The following is a 12,246-nucleotide window of genomic DNA, read 5'->3' on the forward strand; positions in this document are numbered from 1 at the left end:
CCTGCAAAGTTGACCACCCTGGGCGCCAGCGGCCGTCTGGGACCCACTACCCTGGGTACCCACTACAGGGGACAGGACCATGAACACCTGGTGACGCTACATGACGGGATACAACACTTCACTGTACCGCGGAAGGGAACGTACAGCATAGAGGCAGCGGGTAGGGACGTTTAGCTTATAGTAAATGTAACTGGTGTAAAGTTTGGTGTACTTAATTAAGCACACGTGCACATGGAAATAAGTATTTGGTGCGTAATCTTAATATTACCAAAATAATTTGAAGCCCATAACTTTTTGCTTGAATTGTTTCCTCTTTCGTGCTGTAGTGATTTAATAGTCCTTGTTTTTTTTAGATTTGTGTACTGAAAGTGCCTAAGTGCCTGACATGTTTGATTGACAGGTGCTGCTGCAGGGTGGGGTGTGGGAAACCCGAAGTCCGCCCGAGGACGGGGTGCCGTACTGAGGGGAACATATAACCTCAAACAAGGTGCGACAATTCAACTGTAGGAGATGTACTGGTTTAGTCTTAACTTGAAACTGTGCAGCGGCTAACACGTATCTTACCATCTAGGTGACAAGCCAACATTAGAACAGTGTTACAACATTGGCATTATAGAGAGTACACAGAAAAAATATTTGGAATAGTTATCTGCTTCCATTGTACTAGTAACTAACTAAAATTGTAAAAGAAGAAATAAGTATATAGGAAAATTGTTATTCTTTTTTTCATGTTAATCCAAAAAGATGGATAAGTATATGATAAGTTCATTAAGTAATGGATACAAAATCTGATGTTCCTTTCTCAATACTGCAGGAGAAACTCTGAAGATCCTGGTGGGACAAGAAGGTGCTGAGAACAAGTCGTACTGGGGTGTAGGAGGAGGGGGCGGTACGTTTGTCACCAGGGGAGACAACACGCCACTCATTATCGCCGGGGGTGGGGGAGGGGCGGGGGTCGGACTGCAGACTCATAACCCCCTGTGTGACGGGACTGTGTCCACTACTGGTAACAAGAGTTATGGAGGAACTGGTTGTAGTGGAGGATCTAACGGACAGGGGGCGACAGAATGGAAGGATGAATACATGGGTGGGGGAGGGGGAGGGCTGTTGACGGATGGAGGGAGTTCTAAACAGTTTAAAGGCAACAGTTGTCAGTACGGTGGGGAAGGTGGGAAGGCGTTTGTGAATGGCGGGGTTGGAGGGCGTGAGGCATGTAATAATGCTGATGGTGGGTTTGGTGGAGGGGAGGGAGTTATGGAAACGGTGGTGGAGGAGGTGGGGGAGGGGGGTACTCAGGGGGAGGCAGGGGAGAGGATCGTGAACCAAATGGCGGAGGAGGAGGCGGTTCGTTTAACTCCGGTACTGACACGAGCGGTCAGGATGGGGCAAACGACGGACCAGGGTATGTGGTCATCACCAGACAGGGGTAGATACTGAAAAGTAACATTTGTAGTCATCTTAAGAGGAGTGTAGATAAACACGCTATCATATAACAAATACCGACTATCCATAGAGCAGAAATGTTGATAGGCTTCTTTATGAGCTCAGACAGACATAGTTACTGAGTAAGGACTTTGCATGTTTTAAGCCTTCAACTGTGATATTCTCGCTTACTGTACCAGAATGAGAACTTAGCTGTACAATATGCAAGTTAGAAAGCCCCGAGTATGATCTACTTTGAAGGGGTAAGAGAATGGATATGCCCCATATAACATTAACAATCAGAGGTAACAGCAGAGAAACAATAGTGTCTACAAATTTCAAGAAGTTGTTTTGGACTAAGTCGGATCTAAGCAGACTGCCCTTGCTTGTTTTACTCTGTTGGCTATTGCAACAAAGCAAATATATACTTCAGGATGAAAGTTTGTATTCCTTTCCTAGCCTTCAATTCAAACATCAGGCAAATCGGCATATCTACTAACTCACCGGAATTCTTCATTGTCAACTAATGGAATTCAGCAAATACATGATTAAAGGATGGATGTCTTGTATTCGTTGTCTAGCGGCCTACTTTTAAGTTTTAGTTTATCCATTCTCCTAAATCTTTATAGTGGAATGGCTTTATTATCAAGGAACATGGACTTCTAATGTGTAATGAGCAGGTTACATTGACAATAGAGCCAACGTGCAGGCAAGGTTCACTCCATGTTTAAAGTTAAAACTTTTGGTCCAACACAAAAAAAGTTCTCTCACCTTGAGCTTTCGACCAGTCATTCTAGTCTTCCTCAGTAGACTGACCCAGTGAGGCTTGTCACGTGGCTTCTTTGAAGTGTGACGTCAACACTAGGTGAGAGAACTTTTTTGTGTTGGACCAAAAGTTTTAACTTTAAACATGTAACTACCAACACAGATGAACTTTCATGATACGGTTCACTCCAGCTGTGTGGTATAATACAGCAGACATTAATTAACAGAAGAAATGCCGTCACGACGTGTTGAAAAGAATAACAGGTTTTTAACGTATCACAACATATTTGGTACAAAGCATACATCGTTACACAGTTAATTTCAAACAACACAGTGGAAGGTCCGTTGTGGTACATCCGGGACACAACATAAAAACCAACCATGTAACTCACAGACAAGCTCTAGGTAGGTTGCACACTGTGATATTGTCTTTCCACTAGGTTGGATACAACGTCGTCTACCTGACTATTGAGAAAACATGTCAAATGCCATGGCAACACCAACTTGGCACATTCTTTGTTCTCCCACAGCAGAATCAAGTATTTTCTTTCTCAGTTCATCTTTCTTTTTAAATCGTTGTCAAGCCTTGGAGGAAACTAATCATTTCATTAAGTTATATTTTTTGTCATATACCGATCATATAGCTGTGCTACAAATTCATGCATTGTTGATGCTTCTTGTCTGTAGCTTGGTCATTCTGCTCTATTTATACATACATTATCTGTTTTTTTCTTTCTCTTCTTCTTCCTTGGCTACAGTTACTGGGTTTATACCGACACAACAGTGGCTGCTGCTTAAGTGCGTAGCTTTACCCCCAATGTACAAAACGTTTTCCCCAAAGCCAGGCTCTGTCATTACATAGTGCCAGCTTGGAATAGCCCCGCCCACCCACCTAACCCAGTATACAGGTATCTACTGTGTGCTGTACATACTACATGTATAGGCCAACTGTTCAAATGCTTAGTATGTTGTCTACAGGACAGCGTATAGCCACGATACGGGCTTCACTATATATATATATTTATCAAGAGAACTGTTAGCTTGGCATCCCCAACCCCACCGTATGTGAAATGAGCCCGCTGTGCCTATGCCCAAGGATACATTATCAAGCTTTATGTTTCATTAGGTGACTTTTCCTTACAGTTACAAATCCTATAACGTCCACTGTATTGCACTTGTACATGTATTAGAACATCTATTTGCCAAATGCATACATAAGCCAAGGCTATATAACTTTAAGGAATACGTGTACAGCTACAACAAGAGTTCCGAGATCTCATACCTCCATGAAATATGGGCTTGAAATGTAAATGTAAATTTCTTCTTTAATTATGTAAATTACCTCCACATTAACATAATAAATGCATCGTGATGTTAACTTTTGATTAACTTACACATGTACCAAGTATGAAATTCCCATCAGTTACCACTAAGGAGTCATCGAATTTTCGCATTGATTATGCAAATTAGGTCATCATTTGCATAATTGGTATCTGTTGATGTTCCATCTGCCATAGATTACATACATTACATGTATGAAAGTACTATAATGTAAAACACTGTAAATACAGAATGTCCTCATTAATTATGCAAATTAAGTCACCATTTGCATAATTTGTAGTTAATTATGTACATCTGTCTCTCAGCTACCTACCTACCAAAAATGATGGTAATACCTTGTTCCTATCTGGACTTATTGGCTTTTAAAGATTTCGCCCGAAAATCTCCTGCAGTTCCAAAACAAGCTGCTAGGGGGACCAAACTCACGCCACTTATTCCTGACAGGAAAAGCTATCTGTCACCAAAAAGTCAAGACCATAGCATGTTTAGGACAAAAGATACAAAAACCGGAAGTTCTGCTGCAGTACCAAGGTCATCCACCAGGAGGCCCATATTTGACCTTGACCTTTGTCTTCCTAAGACTTACCAGCGTACCAAATATCATCGCAATCCATAAAGGCGTTATGGAGTTATGCTGACTACAAATGTGCGGAAACACAAACACACAGACACACACACATACAGACACACACACACACAGACAGACACGCCTCCATGAAATATATGAGTTTTTGTATACAGTACACTAAGTGTTTCAAACACACAGCTAATCAGGCCTGCAGCTAATACAAACCCTAACCCTGAAATAGGTCACCTATTCCCCTGAGGGAACCCCATTAATCAAACCGGGTTCCAAGCGCACTGACTCGATAGCCACACAATGACACATCTGTTGGCTGCAAAGGAGATTCCTCATCAAACCGGAAGTGCTACTGCACTACCAAGGCCATCCACCAGGAGGCCCATATTTGACCTTGACCTTCGCCCCCCTAACACCTACCAGCATACCAAATATCACCACAATCCATGAAGGCGTTATGAACTTATGAAGGTACAAAAAAGCGGAAACACAAACACACATACACACACACACACACACACACACACACACACACACACACACACACGCACACAGACGCGCCAAAAACAATACCTTCCATTTCATGGAGGTAATAAAGATTACGCAACCTATCTATTGTACATCAAAACAGAATCCACTACATAATTATGTATATTCGTAGTATGCACGGAAGCCCTCTTTTTATTTGAGGGAAAGATGATGTCAGTAGTTTTATTTACCTAGTCGGGTCTTCGCTGAAGCCTGATGCTTTTGTAAATAGTGACCATGTCTTGAACAGAAGTTCAAAGTTCACCTGTAACGATATCTCACCTGAAGCGTACAGGTGTACGTCGTCATGGCGGAGGCCGTAGTCAGCCAGATTTCCGGCGACTTTCTGGAGTGTACGATCTGCCTGGAGCCCTATAAGGACCCCAAGATCCTGCCGTGTCTTCACACCTTCTGTAAGGACTGTCTGGAGAAGTTTGTAGCGAAACAAGGTGAGGGGAAGGACAGGTTTCCGTGTCCAACATGTCGGATCGAAACTGTACTTCCGGAGGGCGGTGTCGCCGGGCTCAAAAACAACTTCTTTGTCCTGAGCTTGAGGGATACCGTCGACGCTCACAAAAGTGTAGCTAGTGTGGAAGATGACAAAGTGTCTTGTGATGTATGTGAAGAAGAAGTGGCTAGCTGTGGCTGTGTTGTGTGCGAAGAGTTCTTGTGTGAGGAATGTGCTCGTGCCCATCGTCGTGCCAAACGTACACGTGACCATGAAGTCATCGGAGTGGCGGAATTAAAAGAGCAGCTGATCACCAAGACGTCATCGGCCAAGTCAAGATCTCTGCCGATGTGTCCAAAACATGAAGACGAGAAGCTGAAGTTCTACTGTGAGACGTGTCAGAGTCCCATCTGCCGGGACTGCACGGTACTGCAGCACAAAGACCACCAGTACGGCTACCTGACAGACGTTGTGAGTGACGTCAGGGCAAAGATCAAAGAGAAGTTGAAAGCTGCGAGGCCGAAAATTGAGAAATACCGAGACGCTGCAGGGGTCGTAGCTGAGAATCAGACAGAACTGGACACCAGGAGTAAGAAAGCTGCAGACGACATCGATGCAGCTGCGGAGGAAGAAATCAAGTACTACACTGGCCTTGTCAGACGCAAACAGACTGAACTGAAAGAAAAGTTAGCTGCCGTCACAGCAGCCCGTTCCAAGCAGCTCTCTGCTACAGCAGACAGTGTTGAGAGCACCTTAGGCTGTCTGTCCAGCACAGTGGAGTTCTCACAGAAAGTCGTGGAGCATGGCAGTGACTTTGACGTCATGAACGTGTACTGTGACGTCACGGCCCGGCTGGAGTCTCTGCTGAAAGGTCCAACCCCGGACATTCCTGACGACATCAGTTACGTCAGGTTTGAGCCCAAGACGGAAAGGAAAGAAAGGGAAATCATCCTTGGCGACATTGTCGGTACGTTCTGTAAAATTTCCTTGTTGCTGAATGTCCTACTGTATAGCGATATATGGATATATGTAACTATTCACCAACATTAGGTGAGGAGAGAAAGATACTTATGTTCACGTGAGACAAGCGTCTCGGTGTGTTATGGTCAGCTAAAATCATGAAAAATGTTCTGCTGTCGAGTGGTTATCCCAACCAGGTGATATTCAAATACAGTTATAAATGATCAAAGGTATGAAGTGAAATATAACATTTGATCCTTTACATTCCTTATAAAACAAAGTAGCGGTCCTTTTTGCCAGATCGCTGCATGATGACGTTCACCACCCTGGGCGCCAGCGGCCGTCTGGGCCCCACTACCCTGGGTACCCACTACAGGGGACAGGACCATGAACACCTGGTGACGCTACATGACGGGATACAGCACTTCACTGTACCGGGGACGGGAACGTACAACATAGAGGCAGCGGGTAGGGACGTTTAGTTAATAGTAAATGTAACTGGTGTTAAGTTTGGTGTACTTAATTAAGCACACATACACATGGAAATATAATATATATATAAAATAATATTACCAAAATAATTTGAAGCACGTAACCTTTTGCTTGAATCGTTTCCCCTTTCGTGCTGTAGTGATTCAATAGTCCATCTTTCTTTAGATTTGTGTACTGAAAGTGACTGACATGTTTGATTGACAGGTGCTGCTGCAGGGTGGGGTCTATACAACCCGATGTCCGCCCGAGGACGGGGTGCCGTACTGAGGGGAACATTTAACCTCAAACAAGGTGCGACACTTCAGCTGGACATGTACATGGTCTAGTCTCTGTAAAAAAGTCTGTAATTTGAAAGTGTGCAGTGGTAAACACATATCTAGCCATCTAGGTGCACTGGTGACAAACCAACTGTAGAAGTGTTGCAACATTGGCATTATAGAGAGTACACAGTAATATTTGGATATCTGCTTCCATTCTAACTTGTAACTAAATGTAGGAAAAAAAAGAATAATTATACAGTAAAAATTGTTATTCTTTTTCCATGTTAATTAAAAAAAAGATGGATGAGTATATGATAAGTAATGGATACAAAAATCTGATCTTCCTTTTTCAATACTGCAGGTGAAACTCTGAAGATCCTGATGGGACAGAAGGTGCTGAGAACAGGGCGTAACTGGAGTGTAGGAGGAGGGGGCGGTACATTTGTTCGACCAGGGGGAGGACAACACGCCCCGTCATTATCGCCGGGGGTGGGGGAGGGGGAGGGAGGGAACTACAGACCCGATAACCCCCTGTGTGACGGGACTGTGTCCACTACTGGTAACATGAGTTGTGGAGGAACTGGTTGTAGTGGAGGATCTAACGGACAGGGGGCGACAGAATGGAAGGGTAACTTCATGGGTGGGGGAGGGGGAGGGCTGCTGACGGATGGAGGGAGTTCTAAACCGTTAGGAGGCGACAGTTGTGAGAAGGGTGGGGAAGGTGGGAAGGCATTTGTGAATGGCGGGGTTGGAGGGCGTGGGCAATATCATAATGCTGATGGTGGGTTTGGTGGAGGGGGAGGGAGTTATGGATACCATGGTGGAGGAGGTGGGGGAGGGGGGTACTCAGGGGGAGGCAGGGCAGAGAATTATAGCCCAAATGGCGGAGGAGGCGGCGGTTCGTTTAACTCCGGTACTGACACGAGCGGTCAGGATGGGGCAAACGATGGACCCGGGTATGTGGTCATCACCAGACAGGCGTAGATACTGAAAAGTAACATTTGTAGTCACCATCTCAAGAGGAATGAAGATAAACATGCTATCATATAACAAATACCAGCTATCTATAGAGCAGAAAAATGTTGACAGGCTTCTTTAAGAGCTCAGACAGACGTAATTATAGCCTGGTATCCAGACTGATTCGTGGTCGGGGCCGCAAGAGCTCTGGCCCGCCCGCCTCACATAAGCTTCCCGGTGTGTATTTCACGAGAGATTAATTAGCCCTCCACGTGTTGGGGGAAACCAAATCCCCGAGGATACTGTCTCTGATTAGCGTAACACTCCTACCGGGACGGTCTGTTGCACTGGGCGGGGGAAGCTTTTAGAGGCCCCGAAGACACAACCTGCCTAAACACCCCAATCACGATCAGACTGGATACCAGGCAACCAAATCCCCGAGCATACTGTCTCTGATTAGCGTAACACTCCTACCGGGACGGTCTGTTGCACTGAGTGGGGGAAGCTCTTAGAGGCCCCGAAGACACAACCTGCCTAAACACCCCAATACCCCCAATCACGATCAGACTGGATACCAGGCTAACGTAATTGCTAGTAAGGACTTTGCATGTGTTTATATAATAATAAGCCTTCAACTGTGATATTCTGGCTAACTGTACCGAAATAACACTTCAACTCGGAATGAGGAGTTTAAGTTGTACAATATGCAAGTTAAAAAGTCCTGAGTATGATCTACTTTGAAGTAGAGGGGTAAGAGAATGGATATGCCCAGTATAATAATCAGATATATAATATATAAAAGCATAGAAACATTAGTTTGTTTCTGACTAAATTGGATCTATGCAGACTGCCCTTGCATGTTTCATTCTGTTGGCTATTGCAACGAAGTAAAATACCTAAGGATGAGAGTTTGTATTCTTTTTCTTGCCTTCAATTCAAACTTCAGGCAAATCGGCATATCTACTAAGTCACTGGAATTCTTCATTCTGTCAACTAATGGAATTCAGCAAATACATGATTAAAGGATGGATGTCTTGTATTTGTTGTCTAGCGGCTTAACTTTAAGTTTTAGTTAATCCTCTATGCTAAGCTTTCAAAGTGGAATGGCTTTATCATCAAGGTACATGGACTTCTAATGTGTAATGAGCAAGTTACGTTGACAATAGAGCCAACATGCAGGCAAGGTTCACTCCATGTTTAAAGTTAAAACTTTTGGTCCAACACAAAAAAAATTCTCTCACCTAGAGCTTTCGACCAGTCACTCTGGTCTTCCTCAGTAGACTGACCCAGTGAAGCTTGTCTCGTGGCTTCTTTGAAGTGTGACGTCAACACAAGGTGAGATAACTTCTTTGTGTTGGACCAAAAGTTTTAACTTTTAACATGTAACTACCAACACAGATGAACTTTCATGATACGGTTCACTCCAGTTGTGTGGTATAATACAACAGGAATTAATTAACAGTAGAAGAAATGCTGTCACGACGTGTTGAAAAGAATAACAGGTTTTTAACGTATCACAACATATTTGGTACAAAGCATACATCGTTACACAGTTAATTTCAAACAACACAGTGGAAGGTCCGTTGTGGTACATCCAGGACACAACTTAAAACCAACCATGTAACTCACAGACAAGCTCTAGGTAGGTTGCACACTGTGATATTGTTTTTCCACTAGGTTGGATACAATGTCGACTACCTGACTATTGAGAAAACATGTCAAATGCCATGGCAACACCAACTTGGCACATTCTTTGTTCTCCCACAGCAGAATCAAGTATTTTCTTTCTCAGTTCATCTTTCTTTTTAAATCGTTGTCAAGCCTTGGAGGAAACTAATCATTTCATTAAGTTATAGTTTTTGTCATATACCGATCATATAGCTGTGCTACAAATTCATGCATTGTTGATGCTTGTTATCTGTAGCTTGTAAGAACGTAAGACATAGCGTTTAGAAAATGGCAGTCCTTACCATATATTCAAGCGACAATTCAAAGGTAGAACGGCTAGACCACATTTACTTTTGTACCGTACATCGATAAATAAGCTAGTCACGTGTGTGACTAGTGTGTGTGCATAAAGGTCAATGACCCGTCCTCGCAGTCTCTTACATTATCTATTGTACATCAAAACAGACTTTATTACATATTCGTCGGCCATTGAGGGAGAAATGATGTCAGTAGTTACACTTACCTGGTCAGGTTCTCGCTGAAACCTTATCCTTTTTTAAACAGTGACCCTGACAGAAGTTCAAAGTTCACCTGTAACGGTATCTCACCTGAGGCGTACAGGTGTACGTCGTCATGGCGGAGGCCGTACTCAGCCAGATTTCGGGCGACTTTCTGGAGTGTACGATCTGCCTGGAGCCCTACAAGGACCCCAAGATCCTGCCGTGTCTTCACACCTTCTGTAAGGACTGTCTGGAGAAGTTTGTAGCGAAACAAGGTGAGGCGAAGGACAAGTTTCCGTGTCCAACATGTCGGATCGAAACTGTACTTCCGGAGGGCGGTGTCGCCGGGCTCAAAAACAACTTCTTTGTCCTGAGCTTGAGGGACACCGTCGACGCTCACAAGAGTTTGGTTAGCAAGGAGGATGACAAAGTGCCTTGTGATGTCTGTGAAGAAGTGGCTAACGGTGGCTGTGTTGTGTGTGAAGAGTTCTTGTGTGACGAATGTGCTCGAGTCCACCGTCGTGCCAAGCGTACGCGTGGTCATGAAGTCATCGGCGTGGCAGAGTTAAAAGAGCAGCTGATCACAAAAACACCCTCAGTAAACTCAAGATCTCTGCCTATGTGTCCAAAACATGAAGACGAGAAGCTAAAGTTCTACTGTGAGACGTGCCAGAGTCCCATCTGCCGGGACTGCACGGTACTGCAGCACAAAGACCACAAGTACGGCTTGCTGGCAGACGTTGTGGGTGACGTCAGGGAAAAGATCAAAGAGAAGTTGGAAGCTGCCAGGCCGATAATTAAGGAATACCGAGGCGCTGCAGAAGTCGTAGCTGAGAAGCAAGAAGAACTGGACACCAGGAGTAAGAAAGCTGCAGACGACATCGATGCAGCTGCGGAGGAAGAGATCAAGTACTACACTGGCCTTGTCAGACGCAAACAGACTGAACTGAAAGAAAAGTTAGCGGCCGTCACAGCAGCCCGTTCTAAGCAGCTCTCTGCTACAGCAGACAGTGTTGAGAGCACCTTAGGCTGTCTGTCCAGCACAGTGGACTTCTCACAGAAAGTCGTGGAGCATGGCAGTGACTTTGACGTCATGAACGTGTATTCTGACGTCACGGCCCGGCTGGAGTCTCTGCTGAAAGGTCCAACCCCGGACATTCCTGACGACATCAGTTACGTCAAGTTTGAGCCTAGGAGGAAAAGGAAAGAAAAGGAAATCTTCTTTGGTGACATTGTGGGTACGTTGCTCATCAGCGATATTGTCAACCCGCATGTGAATTGATAATTAATTTTGTTGTAGAATATTTTACATTTACTAAGTAAAAAGACGACTTGATTGCACCCAGACAGACATAACCTTCTAAGGCTATAACATGACATACATGTACATAGTACTTAAATGAGTGGCATCCACACGCGAAATGACTTAAATTCAATTATGGGGGGGGGGGATGCCTACATCAATTTCGCATCCACATAGCCTAGCGGCGACCAATGGGTGACCAGCATTCCGGGCCACGCCCACTTTGCGGGCGATTCCATTCGACAATAGGGTTGAACAGCATCCTTCCGTACGGCGCGGCAGGTAATCTGAGTTGGAAATGTCAGATAAGCAATGTAAGAATTGGTGTATTTGGGGTGAAAATAATGCAAGTACCGAAGTAACGGGTTCCTATCTCAGCACTCGGTATACAGAGGTGAGGCTGCTTCCGTCCTAGATCCCCAGTGCCGAAGTTACGTCAACACTTGGTGTTCAGTGTCGGCGGCTTCAGCACTAGAAACTCGGAATCGGCAAATCAAACCTTGTCTTTAAAAAGGGTATCGATATGCTGCCACTCATATTTTCGAGATCATACCGCCTGGGTAACAAAGTTTAATCGGGACAACAAGGTTATCGGCAGGACAGGACTGCACAGCCTTTTCTTACATTTTCACAAAGACTTGGCCTATTACTGTAATAATAATAATAATAATAGTTGTACGCCGCGCGGCCGACGTAAGCACCAGAAACCCAGCGCCGAAATGGTTTAACTCGGCTCGGTAGTTATTTAAATAATAATAGTTGTACGCCGCGCGGCCGACGTAAGCACCAGAAACCCAGCGCCGAAATGGTTTAACTCGGCTCGGTAGTTATTTTGCTCCAACTATTCAAAGACACAGAATTTCAGAAAATAATTTACAAATGTATCTTTTGAACAAGTTTAATAAACATCTTTTTAAACCATATCTTGCTAAAGCGCGGGTTGTGGGTGTGGCCGAAATGCTGCCCGCCTATTGGTCCCCGCTAGGCTGGCTTGGATGGGGAAATTGAGGTTCGGGGGGAGT

The 12,246-nt window shown here is 44.5% G+C and overlaps 1 protein-coding gene across 1 annotated transcript in view; it reads left to right on the forward strand.

Moving 5' to 3' along the window:
* The window catches only part of LOC109488025, a 27,080-nt gene that overhangs the window by 3,180 nt on the left and 11,654 nt on the right, over positions 1-12,246 (forward strand). The window contains exons 5-12 of the mRNA XM_019792166.1: positions 5-160; positions 413-487; positions 815-1,359; positions 4,932-6,051; positions 6,345-6,512; positions 6,741-6,827; positions 7,158-7,724; positions 10,035-11,159. Coding sequence (XP_019647725.1) covers positions 5-160; positions 413-487; positions 815-1,359; positions 4,932-6,051; positions 6,345-6,512; positions 6,741-6,827; positions 7,158-7,724; positions 10,035-11,159 — 3,843 coding nt within the window. The remainder of the gene's footprint in view (positions 1-4; positions 161-412; positions 488-814; positions 1,360-4,931; positions 6,052-6,344; positions 6,513-6,740; positions 6,828-7,157; positions 7,725-10,034; positions 11,160-12,246) is intronic.

Source organism: Branchiostoma belcheri, unplaced genomic scaffold, assembly GCF_001625305.1.
Source record: "Branchiostoma belcheri isolate BF01 breed outbred unplaced genomic scaffold, Haploidv18h27 scaffold91, whole genome shotgun sequence".
Lineage (NCBI taxonomy): Eukaryota > Metazoa > Chordata > Leptocardii > Amphioxiformes > Branchiostomatidae > Branchiostoma > Branchiostoma belcheri.